Source organism: Cololabis saira, chromosome 9 (assembly GCF_033807715.1).
Source record: "Cololabis saira isolate AMF1-May2022 chromosome 9, fColSai1.1, whole genome shotgun sequence".
NCBI lineage: Eukaryota > Metazoa > Chordata > Actinopteri > Beloniformes > Belonidae > Cololabis > Cololabis saira.
The window spans coordinates 802,520-822,358 of NC_084595.1; the positions used below are offsets into that span (position 1 = coordinate 802,520).

At 45.9% G+C, this 19,839-nt stretch overlaps 1 protein-coding gene across 3 annotated transcripts in view; it reads right to left on the minus strand.

Moving 5' to 3' along the window:
• Nucleotides 1-17,420, minus strand: part of slc12a2l (solute carrier family 12 member 2-like) — a 34,639-nt gene extending 17,219 nt beyond the window's left edge. Inside the window, exons 1-10 of one of the 3 annotated variants that reach the window (XR_009783160.1) lie at nt 16,826-17,420; nt 15,441-15,557; nt 13,365-13,440; nt 12,561-12,656; nt 11,851-11,990; nt 10,329-10,439; nt 8,372-8,480; nt 8,165-8,292; nt 4,108-4,192; nt 716-864 (exon numbers count right to left, since the gene is read on the minus strand). Coding sequence is in view for 2 of the 3 variants with exons in the window: in XM_061730312.1 (XP_061586296.1) it covers nt 716-864; nt 4,108-4,192; nt 8,165-8,292; nt 8,372-8,480; nt 10,329-10,439; nt 11,851-11,990; nt 12,561-12,656; nt 13,365-13,440; nt 15,441-15,557; nt 16,826-17,230 (1,416 nt within the window). In the remaining variant the exon portion in view is untranslated. The remainder of the gene's footprint in view (nt 1-715; nt 865-4,107; nt 4,193-8,164; nt 8,293-8,371; nt 8,481-10,328; nt 10,440-11,850; nt 11,991-12,560; nt 12,657-13,364; nt 13,441-15,440; nt 15,558-16,825) is intronic. The other 2 variants (XM_061730312.1, XM_061730313.1) reach the window with 2 other exon arrangements.
• Nucleotides 17,421-19,839: the final 2,419 nt, after the last annotated feature.

The window sequence follows — 19,839 nt, forward strand, 5'->3', positions numbered from 1 at the left end:
CTCTCATTCAGATCTCAGCAGTGGAACCTTGTGACTCCAGACAACAGACACCATTGTTCACACACACACACACACACACACACACACACACACACACACACACACACACACACACACACACACACACACACACACACACACACACACACACACACACACACACACACACACACACTGGGATTCTGAGCAGCGTGGAAGGAGGATGAACTAAAAGGTTCCCGGTGAGCAGTTGGGGTGCAACGGTTCTCGGTTTAAAACTGAACCGTTCGGTTCAAGTCGCTCTCGTGTGCCGCGGATTCTCGGTTTTCCATTAATTTTGCATTAATGCTTTAAAATCCGTGTGTGTGCGTTTGCGTGTGCACCTTTAGGTACCTGGAAGTCGTTCATCAGCCCGTACTGGGAACTAGGAACCGTTAGGGAACCGTTAGGGAACTACCTGGAAGTCGTTCATCAGCCCGTACTGGGAACTAGGAACCTTTAGGGAACCATTAGGGAACCTTTAGGGAACCTTTAGGGAACCGTTAGGGAACTATCCGGTACCTGGAAGTCGTTCATCAGCCCATACTGGGAACTAGGAACCTTTAGGGAACCGTTAGGGAACCTTTAGGGAACCTTTAGGGAACTATCCGGTACCTGGAAATCGTTCATCAGCCCATACTGGGAACTAGGAACCTTTAGGGAACCGTTAGGGAACCGTGAGGGAACTATCCGGTACCTGGAAGTCGTTCATCAGCCCGTACTGGCAGCCTCCCTCCCGGCAGATGGAGAAGTCGAACCCGAGCGAGCAGGAGGCGTCGCTGCAGTTCACCGTGTCGGTCACCGTGTCGTTCTGGTCCCCGGTGGCGTCTCGGACGATGCAGGCACCTGCAGGGGTCAGAGGTCAAAGGTCAGTCAGAGGTCAGAGTCAGAGGTCAGAGGTCAGAGTTAGAGGTCAGGAGTCAGAGGTCAGGGTAAAGCCGGGCATACACGATTATCGGCTCGTTTTGAGCCGATTTTCCAGTCGTGCAACTATTTTTTGGATCGAGACGGATTTTGACCCAATCGTGCTCGTGCCTCGTGCAGTAAACGTTGGGTAACGACGAGAGATTAACACCTCATGACGAGAGATTAACACCTCACCACGAGAGATTAACACCTCACGATGAGAGATTAGCACCTCATGACAAGAGATTAACACCTCACGACGAGAGATTAACACCTCACGACGAGAGATTTACACCTCACGACGAGAGATTAGCACCTCATGACGAGAGATTTACACCTCACGACGAGAGATTAGCACCTCATGACGAGAGATTAACACCTCACGATGAGAGATTAACACCTCACGACGAGAGATTAACACCTCACGACGAGAGATTAACACCTCACGACGAGAGATTAACACCTCACGACGAGAGATTAACACCTCACGACGAGAGATTAACACCTCACGACAAGAGATTAACACCTCACGATTAGAGATCGTCACGTCAAAAAACTATTATTTGTAGTTTAAGTGTTGCAAATTCACATTACAAATCAAGTTTTAATATTTTCCACGTACGGTGCGGGTCCCCGCGTACCCTACGCCGTAGCTCTGCGTTGGTGTAACGCGGAACCATAAATCAGCCTTCAGTGTGTGCGCTCTGTGCTGTTCTGAACACTTCCCTCCGCCGAGACACAACTTTTGCGGTATGCGTTCATTGTTATGAATATAGTGTGAGCAGACGTGAGGATTATGATCGTATAGTGTGAGCAGACGGGAGGATTGTGATCGTATAGTGTGAGGATTATGATCGTATAGTGTGAGGATTATGATCGTATAGTGTGAGGATTATGATCGTATAGTGTGAGGATTATGATCGTATAGTGTGAGGATTATGATCGTATAGTGTGAGGATTATGGTCGTATAGTGTGAGGATTATGATCGTATAGTGTGAGCAGACGGAGGATTATGAACATATAGTGTGAGCAGACGGGAGGATTATGATCGTATAGTGTGAGCAGACGGGAGGATTATGATCGTATAGTGTGAGCAGACGGGAGGATTATGATCGTATAGTGTGAGGATTATGATCGTATAGTGTGAGGATTATGGTCGTATAGTGTGAGCAGACGGAGGATTATGGTCGTATAGTGTGAGCAGACGGAGGATTATGATCGTATAGTGTGAGGATTATGATCGTATAGTGTGAGGGTTATGATCGTATAGTGTGAGGATTATGATCGTATAGTGTGAGGATTATGATCGTATAGTGTGAGGATTATGATCGTATAGTGTGAGGATTATGGTCGTATAGTGTGAGGATTATGATCGTATAGTGTGAGCAGACGGAGGATTATGAACATATAGTCTGAGCAGACGGGAGGATTATGATCGTATAGTGTGAGCAGACGGAGGATTATGATCGTATAGTGTGAGGATTATGATCGTATAGTGTGAGCAGACGGGAGGATTATGATCGTATAGTGTGAGGATTATGATCGTATAGTGTGAGGATTATGGTCGTATAGTGTGAGCAGACGGAGGATTATGGTCGTATAGTGTGAGCAGACGGAGGATTATGATCGTATAGTGTGAGGATTATGATCGTATAGTGTGAGGGTTATGATCGTATAGTGTGAGGATTATGATCGTATAGTGTGAGGATTATGATCGTATAGTGTGAGCAGACGGAGGATTATGATCGTATAGTGTGAGGATTATGATCGTATAGTGTGAGCAGACGGAGGATTATGATCGTATAGTGTGAGGATTATGATCGTATAGTGTGAGGATTATGATCGTATAGTGTGAGCAGACGGAGCATCAGAGCATCGGCTCGTACAGTGTGAGACCATAAATCGTGGGCTGGGAATTTTTGAACTCAGCGATCTAGTCGTGCAGTTTGAGACGGGGCTGAATCAGACGATTTAAAATATCGCACAGTGTCTGCCCAGCTTAAGAGGTCAGAGGTCAGGGGTCAGTTAGAGGTCAGGGGTCAGTTAGAGGTCAGAGGTCAGTTAGAGGTCAGGGGTCAGTTAGAGGTCAGGGGTCAGTTAGAGGTTAGAGGTCAGGGGTCAGTTAGAGGTCAGAGGGCAGGGGTCAGTTAGAGGTCAGGGGTCAGTTAGAGGTCAGAGGTCAGTTAGAGGTCAGGGGTCAGTTAGAGGTCAGGGGTCAGTTAGAGGTCAGAGGGCAGGGGTCAGTTAGAGGTCAGGGGTCAGTTAGAGGTCAGAGGTCAGTTAGAGGTCAGGGGTCAGTTAGAGGTCAGTTAGAGGTCAGAGGTCAGGGGTCAGTTAGAGGTCAGAGGGCAGGGGTCAGTTAGAGGTCAGGGGTCAGTTAGAGGCAGCCCCCGGGTCTGGCAGTCAGAAGGCGCGCCGATTTTTCCCAGTGTCCAGCCGCGGTACTGCAACAAAAAATCCCATGGGGCCCAGAAAGCTTTTTTCCCATAGACCGCAATAGTAAAAGAGAAGCCTCTAAAACTGTTCACAGGAACCTCCAGCTGTAATCACCGGCTATTACTAATCTTTGTATTCTATATTTTTAAGTCATGGACTTTATATCCGTCAAAAATGTTTTATAACGGCCAGAAAAGTCAAAGAAAAGTCTCTTTCTGGGCGTGACGTCACGGCTGACGTCACAGCCGTGTCTGTGCATTCCACGGATGTTTATATTAATATATATTATGTAATTATATTATATTAATACATTAATAATATATGTAATACTATACATGTAATAATATACATTAATTCATATATTATATTAATATATATTATGTAATTATATTATATTAATACATTAATAATATATGTAATAATATACATTAATTAATATGTTATATTAATACATATTATACTAATATTCGCGTCATTGCCCCGGGGCATGATGGGAGGCCCCAGAGCATCATGGGAGGTGACTCAACTGCACATGCTCTATGGGCCGCATAACGCGGAAGTAAACAAGGAAGTCAGAGATTTTTTCAGCTTATGCGCTGGCTGAGAAGAATGCATTGAAATGAATGGGCGGCCATTTTTGACGTCCCATCCAGTTCTATAATACATCCATGGTTAGAGGTCAGAGGTCAGGGGTCAGTTAGAGGTCAGGGGTCAGGACCGGGTCAGGGGTCAGGGAGGAGTGGTACCTGTGGAGAAGGCCACGCCCACGTAGGTGATGCCGGTGATCAGGATGGCCAGCAGGGTTCCCTTAGGGATGGCGGACTGGGGGTCCTGCAGGCAGAGAGCATGCTGGGAGTTCTACCGGGAACCAGGAACCAGGTCCTGGGTATGAGTTCCACCAGGAACCAGGTCCTCGGTAGGAGTTCCACCAGGAACCAGGTCCTCGGTAGGAGTTCCACCAGGAACCAGGAACCAGGTCCTCGGTAGGAGTTCCACCAGGAACCAGGAACCAGGAACCAGGTCCTCGGTAGGAGTTCCACCAGGAACCAGCGGATAAATCACTACCGGGGCGCCTTTACTAAACAGGAAAATATTAAATACTCCCCCCATTCAACACTTGTCCCGGTTCCCAGAAATTAAGTGTTCAAATTACAGACCGCTTTCACTGCTTAATTCTGACCTCAAAATATTTGCTAAGGTACTTGCACGCCGTTTACAAGGTCATATGACTAAGTTAGTTCATTATGACCAAACAGGTTTCATTGGGACAAGATTGGCATCTGATAATGTCAGGAGATTACTACACATTATAGACAAGGCCTCCACCATAGGCTCACCTGCCGCTGTGTTGTCACTGGATGCAATGAAGGCATTTGATCGCCTTGAATGGCCTTATCTATGGTCAGTGTTGGAAAAGATGGGGTTTGGTACCACATTCATTAACTATATTAAAGTTTTATACTCTAACCCAACAGCAATGGTGTTGACGGGAAAGAGTTGTTCATCACCATTTAAGGTTTGTAGGTCTTCCCGACAAGGCTGCCCTCTGAGCCCACTACTGTTTGCGCTCTCACTTGAACCGTTGGCTGAGATGGTCCGTCAATCTTCCAACATCACTCCAATCTCGATTAATGGTACTAACCATCATATTTCATTGTATGCTGATGATATTCTCTTGTTCATAAATCAGGCACCCCAGTCAATCTCCCATATTTTACATATTTTCAATCAATTTGGTGACATTTCAGGTTACAAAATAAATTGGACAAAATCAGCTCTTCTACCCCTTAATGATGCAGCAAGATCTGCCACTCTGCCACGCATAATCCCAGTGGTCAGTCAATTTAAATACCTAGGTATTAATATATTTCCATCAATTCAGACTATCGTGAAGAACAATTATGGTGATACATTGAATAACATTTATCTTGATTTAGATAGATGGTCGTCATTGCCTAACTCTTTACAAGCTAGAATTTCGATTATAAAGATGAATATTCTACCTCGTGTTAATTTTATTAGCTCCATGCTCCCGTTACCAGCACCACCACAGTTCTGGACAAAACTTAATTCTGCTGTCTCCAAATTTTTATGGCACGGGAAACGCCCCCGAATCAAATTTTCATTATTACAACGAGCTAGGGCTGATGGTGGCCTATCGTTACCTAATTTTAAACTGTATTATTGGGCTTTCACCCTTCGCCCTCTTTTGAAATGGTTTGACCCGACCTTTATGGTGTCATGGCGAGAGCTTGAAGAGAGTTTGGTTCACCCCTTTGAGTTGAGAGATCTTTTATTTTCTAACATCACTACTAGTCAATGCAAAGCGCAGTTTGGGCCAATTGTTGCTCACCTTGTAATGGTATGGAGATCTGTGGAAAAGATGTGTAAGATTGATGGAAAATGGAATATGTTTTCCCCGATATTTAATAATCTCGGTCTTCTAATAGACGGATGTCCCATCAGTTTCCCTGGGTGGAAGACAAAAGGTGTTCATACATTGGGGGATGTGTTAGACGAAAACGGACTGTGCTCGTTTCAGAAGCTTTGTGAAATTTTTAAGTTACCTGGTACTTCTTTTTTTTTCTATTTACAACTGAGATCATCTATGAAAGCCTACGGGGTCCCGTGGCAGTCTGCCCTTACAATACACCCTATACATGAGCGCATCTGCAAAGCTAGTAGATCTAAAGGTCTGGTTTCTTTGTTATATGAATTTATTTTAAAATCCGGCTATATGCCCCTAACTGTGGACGCTCGGTGGAGGAGCGATATTCCAGATTTGGATGTAGATTTTAATTGGAATAACATCTGCTCAAATATTTTACTCACCTCTAGGAACCCCGACCATCAATTAATTCATTTCAATTATATACATAGAACTTATCTAACTCCTCGACGGTTATGTGCGATGAAATTATTAAATACTTCATACTGTACTTTGTGTACCTCCAATGAAATTGGTACTTTTTATCATATGATTTGGGAATGCCAAGGAGTTTTTGAGTTTTGGAGGATGGTTGCTTCTAAACTTTCATTAATTTTTACTATTAATATCACACCATCCCCAACCATATTTTTATTAAATGACATATCCCAGTTACATTTGGAACGTACACAAGAACGCATCTTTCTTGCGGGATTAACAGCAGCAAAGAAAATTGTGGCTATGAGATGGAAAACTCCTCATATTTTAACATTCCAACAATGGGCTCTCAATTTTGTAGATATCGTGTATATGGAACTCTCGACAGCCCGGCTACACGGTGCAAGAGAATAGAATATTAATATATGGTCTCAGTTCGCAGAGGTGCTCCAACACATGTTTTAAAAATTGTACTTGACCTTATAAGGTGTTCTTCTTTGGCTTGGTGTACTGAAGTGTATTTATATATGGTATATTTGCGTTAAATATAGGTACTTTGTCTGCGTATATACTGATACAAGGCAAATGTGATAAAAAAAATAAATAATTAGGCATTACGTAATTTGGTTGGTCCGATGGGAGGGAGGGAGGGTGGGGGTGATGATTGATTTGTATTTTATTTTGTTAATCTATGTCATACAAAATATTATGTTTGGAAAAAGACTATTATGGTTATCGGTTTTCAACTACTAAATGTTACATACACAAATAAAATAATTAATTACAAAAAAAAAAACATCAGCAGCATGTATGAAGGTATTTGATAAGCCTGGAAATAAAGGAATTATTTAGTTTCTGTCGTATTTAGATTTTGATATAGTGAACTATTCATTATACATAATTTCTATGTCCTTAGTGTGATAAAGGAAAACTAAGTATACCATGTTAAAAGTTATATTATAAACACATTCATGTGATTTAAAGCTGCTAGGATCCAGGGGGTGGGTGGGTAATGTCTGGGGTTATGATTTTATTTTCATTCATTTATTTATTTATTTTTGCTCTTAATTTATGTGTTAATTTTGCATTGTTATACTTAATAATATGGGCATTACTTTTTTTTTTGTTTTTCCTTTTTTTTGTTTTCTATTTGTTTTGTTTTTTTTTGTTATTACATTTATCTATTCATTTTTTGTTGTTATGTATTGGTGTTTTTTTGCACCATGTTGTTTTTTTCAGAAAAAGGAAAAAAAGAAATAAAAATTTGATCACAAAAAAAAACACTTGTCCCGGTTCCCGTCCCCCGTTCCCGATAACCGTTCCACGTTCCCGACCTCATTCCAAAACCCCGTTCCCAACTCCCAACCCCTTTCCTTTTCCCGTCCCCCGTTCCCTATTACCCATCCCCCTTTCCCGACCCCAGTTCCCGATGCCCGGTCCACGTTCCCGACCTCATTCCTGACCCCGTTCCCAACCCCGACCTCAGACCAGTCCTCCGTTGGTCCTCTAAACATCCCGAACCTGGAACCTACCGTTCTCCGTCCCCGGTTCCCAACCCTGTCCCCGTTCCCTCTCCCGACCCCCATTCCTTTCCCCCGTTCCCGTTCCCAAACCCCTATAACCAAACCCGTTCCCAAACGCTGACCTCGTTCCCCGTTCCCGACCTTGACCCCGTTCCTGACCCCCGTTTTCGTTCTCAATCCCGACCCTTGTCCTCAACCCAGACCAGTCCCACGTTGGTCCTCTAAATGTCCCGAACCTGGAACCTACCGGGAACCAGGAACTAGAACCAGAACCAGGAACCAGAACCAGGAACTAGAACCAGAACCAGAACCAGAACCAGAACTCACCTCCAGGTCTCCGGAGATGTTGGCCCCCTGAACCAGGAACCAGAACCAGGAACCAGGAACCAGAACCAGAACCAGAACCAGACTAACCTCCAGGTCTCCGGAGATGTTGGCCCCCGCCAGGATCCCGGTGGCTGCCGGGAAGAAGATGGCGAACACGGAGAAGAAAGTCTCGTCGTCCCTGAAGTCGGGGCCGAAGTTCTCCACCAGGATGGATGCTGCGGGACACGGGAACGGTTCAGGGTTAGTGGTTGCCTAGCAACGGAGGAGGGAACTAACGGCGGGGTAAGAACGGACCGTGGTAACCGAAGAAACCCTTGGGCTCTTTGCTCTCCGACACCATGAAGGTCCCGATGAAGAAGTTAGCGATGGCGGCGAGAAGGATGACGAGCAGCACAATCTGGGCCTGAGGGGGATAGAGCAGAACTACAAGTCCCAGCATGCACCTGGGTCTAAACTACAGCTCCCAGCATGCACCTGAAGGGGGATCAGAGCAGAACTACAAGTCCCAGCATGCACCTGGGCCTTAATACGACTCCCAGCATGCACCTGGGCCTCACTACAACTCCCAGCATGCACATGGGCCTTAATACAACTCCCAGCATGCACCTGGGCCTCACTACAAGTCCCAGCATGCACCTGGGCCTTAATACAACTCCCAGCATGCACCTGGGTCTAAACTACAAGTCCCAGCATGCACCTGGGCCTCACTACAACTCCCAGCATGCACCTGCGTCTAAACTACAAGTCCCAGCATGCACCTGGGCCTCACTACAACTCCCAGCATGCACCTGCGTCTAAACTACAAGTCCCAGCATGCACCTGCAGGTCTAAACTACAAGTCCCAGCATGCACCTGGGCCTCACTACAAGTCCCAGCATGCACCTGGGCATCACTACTAGGGATGCAACGGTTCTCGGTACAAAACCGAACCGTTCGGTTCGCCCTCCACGGTTCAATACGCACTTGTGTGCAGCGGATTTTCGGTTTTGCCATTAATTTTGCATTAATGCTTTACAATCCGCGTGTTTGTGCCTGCTGCAGAAAAGCTCCTCGCGAGTCAGTGTTGTAGCTCCGCCCACTCCCCCATCACACAGAGCAGACACGGAGCGGGACAGTTGAGAAAAAAAGTTCGAAGGAGTGCCGGCTTCATTCAAATTTCCAGTGTGGCATCATTTCTGTTTCGCTGTTGATCATGACGACGATGGAGTGAAAATAGTTACAGAGCTTTTACTGTCTGTAATCATTGCTGAGACTCGCTAGTGGAAGATCAGAGTCTCCGCCTGGTCAGTGAAACGTTACACTGAGCCGGCGGAGACGGCTCTGATCTTCCACTAGCCGGTTTATTTACAGGAAGGAAACGAACAGCTTTACAGTCATAAACAAAGGCAGACTCCAACTCTAACGTCTCGGGCAAAACTCCCCCAATATTTAAATTAAAACACCTGAAGAAACCTCGGGTTCAGCCCTCCCTCCCTCCGCCACCACCGGCTCCTTCATGACGAGCAGTCCGGTGACAGGCAGAGAGACGAGAGAATTCAGGCTGATCTCCCCAACTTTGTAACTCTCCCATATCAGGGTCGCTAGAATACTTTGTAATATTGTAATAATTATAATTATAATAATTATAATAATTTACAATATTTTCGCGGAGGGAAACCGTCCTCCGCTTCCCGTCGGACGGTTCACGCCCCCGCGTCGTCCATATATTTCTGATAATGTACCTCGTCGAGCATTATCCCTTACGTATTTAGTAGTGTATAATGTACTTACTGTACTGAGTTGTCAAGATTAAGAGGCTGTTGACTATAAAGAATTATAGTAATTAACATTTTGAAAAGTGAAAAGAGAAATAAACAGATAATTTGGGAAAAAAAAAGCTCTCTCATGCACATAAAGGCTGATTTATGGTTCCGCGTTACACCAACGCAGAGCCTACGGCGTAGGGTACGCGGTGACGCACACACCTATGCTGTAGGTTCTGCATCGATTTAACGCAGAACCATAATTCAGGCTTACCACAAACCGAAACCGAAACCGAATCGTGGGCTACCTGAACCGTTGCACCCCTACAACTCCCAGCATGCACCTGGTACTCATATCGACTTCTGACTAGACTAAAGTAGACCAGATCAGACCAGACTAGACCAGACCTGCTGGTCCCAGGCCGGTAGTTACTGGTCCTGGTACCGGTCCAGAGTTCTTGTACCGGTCCTGGTACCGGTACTGGTCCCGGTCCCGGTACCGGTCCTACCTTGGCCTCCCACTCCATCCCGGCCACCGATATTCCCAGCAGCAGGATGATGGTCAGAGTCCCCACGATGCGGATGTCGTTCAGCTCGTCCGTCATCAGGGCGTCCACTTCCTGGAGAGAGAGATGGGGGTTAGCGTAGCCGGCCCTGGGACCCGCCTGTCCAAGGACGGGAATCCAGAACCGGTTCTTGTTTGGAACCGGTTCCCAGTGTTTCAATTCCTTGAAATCGTTTGCAAATTTTGCAAACGAACGACGTCATCACACACGTTGCTAAGCTAACAGTCATTAGTAAACACGGCGCCCGAGCGATCAATCGCTCAATAGTCCGGTTACATTTCAGTAAAAAAGACACAACAGAGCAACTTGAAATACTTGCTAAGTGAATCTTTCATCAAAGGGAGGAAATATTACCAACAATAACGTTTGTGTCACAGCAGCAGCAATAACAATCACTGGATGTCGTGTTTTCGATCCGCCCGGACTAAAGTCAGTCATTTACAGCCCAGTAGCAACGTTAGCATGTCCTTAGCTAATAATATTGCTATCAATTCCCATCCCTACGCCTGTCTCTCCTTCCTAGGGTCGCCACCCGTCCCTTGAAATATGGAATTGTTACGTAATTGGGAATTAAAAGTTGCGTTCCGTATTGAACCAATACAGACACATATTATGCTCTTATTTATTGATGTCATAATCTACAGGTGAAGGTTGGAAAAGTTTAATATATTGCAAAACTTCATTCGTAGTAAATTCCACTAAAGGTGAAACAAATATATTATTTCCCACTACATTCAAAGTGAGATATTTCAAGCCTTTATTTGTTATAATTTTGGTGATTATGACTCACAGTTTATGAAAACCCCAAAAAAAAAATCAAAAAAAATTAGAATATTTCATGAAATCAATAAACAATTCAATCATCAAAATTATAACAAATAAAGGTTTAACATGTCTTGCTTTGCATGTAATGAAACTAGGTAATATATTAGTTTCACTTTTACACCATATTTAAATTTTCGGACCTCCACCTGTAAGATATAATCTACATCTGGGCTGATGTGGACAAACGTAGCATAGGAGGATATTTCAGTTGCTACATGGTTGTCTGTCTGTACAGTCATGCAAGTTCAGTGCTATTAAAGCACTTTCAACTTTAAATCAAAGCAAAAAATACATTTTTATGCAGTTTAGAAGTTTTGGGAATGTCCCTTTTTTTGGCTCCTGCGCTGCTGAAATTGGGGTGTCCCTTATTTCTATTTCTGAAAGGTGGAAACCCTAGTCCATCCCTCCACCCATCCATCATCCATGATGGATGGACCCGGACCCCCCCAGACCCAGACCCGGTCCCCCTGACCTAGACCCAGACCCAGACCCGGTCCCCGGTTCTACTCACGCTGAGCATCTGCACCACAGTCTCGGCAAAGCCCACCACGTACATGGCCACCGCCACGGACCCCTGGTACCCCTGGTACCCCGGACCCCCCCAGACCCAGACCCAGTCCTCGGACCCCCCAGGACTCACGCTGAGCATCTGCACCACGGTCTCGGCGAAGCCCACCACGTACATGGCCACCGCCACGGCGTTGGCGAAGGCGAAGATCAGGCCGATGGAGCCGCCGAACTCGGGGCCCAAACTCCTGGAGATCAGGTAGTAGGCGCCGCCTGCAGGGACGGGGGGGAACTACGTTAGCTACACGTTAGCTACACGCTAGCTACGCGTTAGCTACACGTTAGCTACACGCTAGCTACATGCTAGCTACAGGCTAGCTACACATTAGCTACATGTTAGCTACACGTTAGCTACATGCTAGCTACACATTAGCTACATGTTAGCTACACGTTAGCTACATGCTAGCTACAGGTTAGCTACACATTAGCTACATGTTAGCTACACGTTAGCTACACGTTAGCTACAGGTTAGATACACGTTAGCTACACGCTAGCTACACGTTAGCTACACGCTAGCTACACGTTAGCTACACACTAGCTACACGCTAGCTACACGTTAGCTACACGTTAGCTACACGCTAGCTACACGTTAGCTACACGCTAGCTACACGTTAGCTACACGTTAGCTACACGCTAGCTACACGTTAGCTACACGCTAGCTGCATGTTAGCTACACATTAGCTACACGCTAGCTACATGTTAGCTACACGCTAGCTGCATGTTAGCTACACGTTAGCCGGCGCTAACTTAAACACCACAGGGATTACCCAGAATGCCTCTCACCTCCCCGTACGAAGCCGTTGGTAGCGATGGCGGAGGTGGACAGACCCGTGATGGTGGTGACCACGGTGGCCATCAGGATGATGGCGATGGTGAGGCCTGGAGGACAGACAGACAGACAGACAGACAGACAGACAGACAGACAGACAGACAGACAGACAGACAGACAGACAGACAGACAGACAGACAGACAGACAGACAGACAGACAGACGCAGGTCAGACCGGAACATCACCAGCATCTCCACCTTCTCAACAACGGTGAGAAAATCACTGAAAAGTTCAAAGTTCCTCAAAAACTGGGAGAGTGAGAGATGTATGTATTATATATATATATATATATATATATATATATATATATATATATATATATATATATATATATATATATATATATATATATATATATATATATATTTATATATATATATATATATATATATATATATATATATATATATATATATAATACATACATACATATGTATACTGTGTATATTCAATATAGGTTCAAATCTGCAGTACAAGTGAACGTAAATTCAAAATTCATTGTGACCTTTCTGTTTTCCATCTCGTCACAACTCCCAAGTATTTTAGCAAGTATTGTTTAGATTTAGATATATCTTTAATATGAAAAAAATAACGTGTTTTTGTCCTTGTGAACAGTTAGAATCCAACTTGGGGCCGGAGTCACCAGATACCCCTGGTACCCTAACCAGACTGGTACCCCTGGTACCCTAACCAGACTGGTACCCCTGGTACACCCAGACCCCAGACTGGTACCCTAACCCCCAGTACCCGGTACTCACCGATCCCCGCCTGTCCAACGATCCAGGACATCCTGATGAACAACATCACTCCCCAGATGTTCAGCATGCAGCGAACCTGCAACACACGGGAACCTTAGTCCACCGGGGGAACCAAAACATCTGGAAACATCAGGGGGAACCAAAACATCTGGAAACATCAGGGAACCAAAACATCTGGAAACATCAGGGGGAACCAAAACATCTGGAAACATCAGGGAACCAAAACATCTGGAAACATCAGGGAACCAAAACATCTGGAAACATCAGGGAACCAAAACATCTGGAGACATCAGGGGGGAACCAAAACATCTGGAAACATCAGGGGGAACCAAAACATCTGGAGACATCAGGGGGGAACCAAAACATCTGGAAACATCAGGGAACCAAAACATCCGGAAACATCAGGGAACCAAAACATCTGGAAACATCAGGGGGGAACCAAAGCATCTGGAAACATCAGGGAACCAAAACATCTGGAAACATCAGGGGGAACCAAAACATTTTTTTTTCTTCTTCCGGCTCTCAGTGAAGGCGGACGCTTTTTCTGCTCCTCTCCCTTATCTATCTGCCCTGCTGCTGCTTTTGTCCTGTCTTGTCTTCAGAGTCTCTCATTTCCACTCCTCCGAAACTCTACAATCATGGAATTAATTAACTGGTCCCTCAGCAGCATTGACCAAATTTTTGCAACGAGAAGCCAGGGGGTAAGGGAGCCCTCCTGCCCCCATGGGACATTTTTTGCTGTATACACGATGGACGCATACAAGAACTGGCGGCCGATGTGTCTCAAAATTTTATCTGTCGAGGATATTGAGGACGCCTTCATAATTGGATTTATGATAGCAGGATTTCTCCTAATTGGAGTGGGGATCTTCCTGGCCTATCGACAATCGCGTAAGTCTGCGGGGGCCGTTCTGGCCCTTTCTGAGCTGCCCGAAGCTGCTGAAGGATTGAGCACGGGGCTCCGCACTCAGACTGTAACGCTGGGAGAGCAGGGCCGCAAGCTGGATGCGATTCTTGAACAGAATCGTAGGCTAGCAGGGGTCTTTGAGCTCTTTAACAAGATGGAGAACACCTTGGAGAAGCTGGGTACTCGGCTTGGCGGGGACTGATCACAAATTCATCTGATCAGAGTTTATTGAGGAACCAGAAGACTGAAAGGCAGACGGAAAATTACTGATCTGCCTGTAAATTGTTGATTTGATTTGGCCTTGATGGAACGGCTGGCAAGCCTCTTCATCACAATCTCCCTGGAGGAATGTAAACATGACGCTGTGCACCTAACTCAACCCTCCCCTTCTCTCATAAACACCTGCGGATCTACCTCCCAGAACTGTACCGCCGCCCAATAACATCAAGGACGCTTGGCTGCACTCTGGGCGAAAGGTTCTCGGACTTATCGCGTCACAGACTCTCACATACACACTGACACACCCCCCTCTCCCCATATCCAACGCCTTCCTGGCCCCCCCCCTCTTATCAGCCCCCCTGACAAGGGGGGCTGATAAGAGGGGGGAGGCCAGGGAGGCCAGGGGGGGAAACATCAGGGAACCAGGGGGGAACCAAAACATCTGGAAACATCAGGGGGAACCAAAACATCTGGAAACATCAGGGGGAACCAAAACATCTGGAAACATCAGGGAACCAAAACATCATCCATCCATCCATCCATCATCCATCCATCCATCATCCATCCATCATCCATCATCCATCCACCATCCATCCATCCATCCATCCATCATCCATCCATCCATCCATCATCCATCCATCATCCATCATCCATCCACCATCCATCCATCCATCCATCCATCATCCATCCATCCATCCACCATCCATCCATCCATCCATCATCCATCCATCATCCATCATCCATCCATCCATCCATCATCCATCATCCATCCCTCCATCCATCCACCATCCATCCATCCATCCATCCATCCATCCATCATCCATCCATCATCCATCATCCATCCACCATCCATCCATCCATCCATCCATCATCCCTCCATCCATCCACCATCCATCCATCCATCCATCCATCATCCATCATCCATCATCCATCCACCATCCATCTCTCACCAGAACTCCTTTGATCCATCCGAACTTCAAACTTCCTTTTGCTTCTTTTTTCATCAGAGCCGTCCCCTCGGCCGCAGACGGCTCCTCCCCGTTGGCCATGCCGTCCTCGAACGGTTCCTGGAACCGGGAACCACAGAAAACAGGTCTGTAGAGGATCTGCAGGTCTGGATCTGGACCCTAGTGGTCTGTAGAGGATCTGCAGGTCTGGATCTGGACCCTAGTGGTCTGTAGAGGACCTGCAGGTCTGGATCTGGACCCTAGTGGTCTGTAGAGGACCTGCAGGTCTGGATCTGGACCCTACTGGTCTGTAGAGGACCTGCAGGTCTGGATCTGGACCCTAGTGGTCTGTAGAGGACCTGCAGGTCTGGATCTGGACCCTAGTGGTCTGTAGAGGACCTGCAGGTCTGGATCTGGACCCTAGTGGTCTGTAGAGGACCTGCAGGTCTGGATCTGGACCCTAGTGGTCTGTAGAGGACCTGCAGGTCTGGATCTGGACCCTAGTGGTCTGTAGAGGACCTGCAGGTCTGGATCTGGACCCTACTGGTCTGTAGAGGACCTGCAGGTCTGGATCTGGACCCTAGTGGTCTGTAGAGGACCTGCAGGTCTGGATCTGGACCCTAGTGGTCTGTAGAGGACCTGCAGGTCTGGATCTGGACCCTAGTGGTCTGTAGAGGACCTGCAGGTCTGGATCTGGACCCTAGTGGTCTGTAGAGGACCTGCAGGTCTGGATCTGGACCCTAGTGGTCTGTAGAGGACCTGCAGGTCTGGATCTGGACCCTAGTGGTCAGAACCACAGATCCAGAACCAAAAACACATTTCTTTTTAAAACTTTAAAAGCACATTTTCTGACTTTTATGGCGCAAACTTTTGTCCTTTTGTCAACAGATCTGAATCCTGACTAAAAGTCACGTTTTTATTAGTTTTTCTGACTAAAAGTCATGTTTTTATTAGTTTTTCTGACTAAAAGTCATGTTTGTATTAGTTTTTATGACTAAAAGTCACGTTTTTTATTAGTTTTTCTGACTGAAAGTCATGTTTGTATTAGTTTTTCTGACGAAAAGTCACGTTTTTATTAGTTTTTCTGACTAAAACTCATGTTTTTATTAGTTTTTATGACTGAAAGTCATGTTTTTATTAGTTTTTATGACTAAAAGTCATGTTTGTATTAGTTTTTATGACTAAAAGTCACGTTTTTATTAGTTTTTATGACTAAAAGTCATGTTTGTATTAGTTTTTCTGACGAAAAGTCACGTTTTTATTAGTTTTTCTGACTAAAACTCATGTTTTTATCAGTTTTTATGACTGAAAGTCATGTTTGTATTAGTTTTTATGACTAAAAGTCATGTTTTATTAGTTTTCATGAAGAGTTTTCTGTTATTTAACACCTTGTCCAGCTCGTCGTGCAGCTCCGCCAGCGACGGCCGGATCAGCTTCTCCCCGAGCGGGGCTTGGGTCTGCCGGTAGAAGTCGATGTTCGGCACCGCGTCGATGGTGTTGTGCCCGAAGGTTCTCAGGTAGTAGGTGTGCGAGTGCGAGTCCGAGCCGTGGGTGTGGCCGGTGCCGGTGGAGTGCAGCGACACCGAGTCGCTCTTCAGCGGGTCCGGCTCCTGCACGTCCGGGGGCGCGCCGATGTCGGTGCCGCAGTCGTCCAGAAACACGACCGTCCTGGGCCGGGACCCGTCCTGGGGCCCCCCCGGGCCCGGGCCGCCCCCCTCGGTCACCACGTCCACCTGGAAGCGGCTCTGCGGGGACCCGGGCCCGGGCTTCAGGTTCGGTTTCTGGCCCGACATGACGAGACGAAAACGAAACGGGGTCGGTTCCAAAAAACAGCTCGATCACAGGAACTTAAGGTCCAGCGGATCCAGAACCAGGACCAGGACCGGGATCCTGAGCTGGAGGTTGGAGGTTCTGCTGAACCAGGACCAGATCCAGAACCAGGACCGGGATGTTGGAGGTTCTGCTGAACCAGAACCAGATCCAGGACCGGGAGGTTGGAGGTTCTGCTGCGTCTGGAGCTGCTGCTGCTGCGTCAGGACGCACCGCGGGAGCAGCGCGCCGTGCGTAACGGGGCCGGAGCGGAGCCGCCTCCAGACCGGACCGGCATCAGACCGGGTATTGTGTCCCGTCCCCCCCCCCCGTCATTCACACGCCCCCCTGCCCCCCATCTGTGCGCGTGAGTGACGGGGGGGCTGGTGTGGATTACACGCGCACGCACTGGCACGAGTCCTGACGCCGCAGAGACGGAGACGCGGATGGACCGAGTATTGTTTTATTTATTTGTATGTCTGTTTGTTTGTGTTTGGCCACCCCCCCTACAAATTCCCCCCCGCCCCCACTGGCCTCAATTAAAAAATAAAATAACAACTCGTGCGTTTCATCCCAAATCATTTGGGCCAAATGCATATCAGTAGTTTCTTTAAGTATTTCTGAGCCTAATAAAAGAAATAAAAATAAAACTAATAAATAAATATATACATATTTAAATTCATAAAATAAATATATAATATATATTAAAATTGCGCATATTTGCATTCAGGTTTTTACCAACATGGTATTAACCATTAATATATATGCAGACAAGGTAGAAAGTTAAAAAAAAGAAGTATTTCTGAGCTGAATAAAAATATATATATTCATATATATATGTATATATATATATATATATATATATATATATATATATATATATATATATATATATATATAAAACTATATATATATATATATATATATATATATATATATATATATATATATATATATATATATATATATAAATAAAAATGATAAAACATATATAAATATACATATATATATATATTAATAAAATACATATACGATATATTTTTTTATATTTATTGGTTATTTTTCTTTTTAGGATATACTTTTTTTACCTTTCATACTTCGTGTGTATTTGTAAATTTAAAGAGTGTGTATGTTTGATTAATAAAGTTCTATTCTATTCTATTATATATATATATATATATATATATATATATATATATATATATATATATATATATATATATATATATATATATATATATATATATATATATATATATATATATATATATATATATATATATATATATATATATATATATATACATATATATATATATATACAAGTTAGAAAGTTTTGGAGGCCCCGGCCCCCTCTGGCGCTCCCGTGTGCGCGAGGACGCACCGAAACAAAACCCCGGATCCAGAGACCGGGACGCCGAGTCCCCTCCGTGCACGCGCGTTACCGGCCCAACAAAGGCCTTTGTTTGCGGGGGTGCGGGTGACGCACTGGCACACGCACGGAGGAGGTGGGGGGGGAGGCGGGGTGTACGCGCAGAACAACAGCCGCGTTTCAGCCTCGAACACTGAACAATGAACCAGAGTGACGCGGATCAGAGCAGTCACGTGGGGGGGGGGGGGGGTCTGGTCCAGGACCCGGGACCAGGGGACCGGGGGTCCGGGACCGGGGGGGTCTGGTCCAGGACCCGGGACCAGGGGACCAGGCGGGGGTCTGATTCACTGGGGGGGTCCGGGACCGGGGGAGGGTTTGATTCACCAGGGGGGTCCGGGACCCGGGGGGGTCCGGGACAGGTGGACCAGGACCCAGCAGTGCTGAGATGCTGAGTGGGGGCAGATGCTGCTCAGTCGGGCTCAGGTGACGTCATTACTGATCATCACTGATGAGCAGGGCCTCATCTATAAAGCTTGCTTGCTACAAAACAGGGCTTGAAAGATGCAACGCCACCTTCTACACAAAGGTTGGGATTTAAAAAGAAAAAACTAACTGAAAAATCTGCTTATCTCTACGGCAACCCTGACCCTCCCGTAGGAACTTACTTAAGACACGGGGAACTGGCGACGCAGGTGGTGAGGTGGAGAAATGAAGCAGATTCATGTCATACTCTTAATAATGTCATCACATATCAGACTTATAATATAATACCGCTTCCAACCATAGAGTGACTGAAGACAGAACAAATGAGGGGCTCTGTAGAGCGTTTAGGGGTTCTACGGAAACCCTAAAGGGACTCAGATTTTTGTTTTAATATATGAGTTTTATGTGTGCTTGAAACCTTTATGCCCGGGCGTAAGCCTAAATTATGGTTCCACGTTACACCAACGCAGAGCCTACGCCATAGGCTCTGCGTTGGTGTAACGTGGAACCATAAATCAGCCCTGAGCAGCTCTGAGGGGAGGGGAGAGGAGGAGGGGGAGCGGGTCCCGTCCCGCCTTCACACAGAGTGTCTTGATGATTTGCAATTACAGGCTGAGCCTACCGTTAGTTTTTAAACTGTAAAAAGTGAGGGGGACAAAAACATGATTTTGAAAAGACGGGGGGACATGTCCCCCCCTGTTGCGCCGGGGCACTCACGGTGTTTAGCGCAGCAACGGC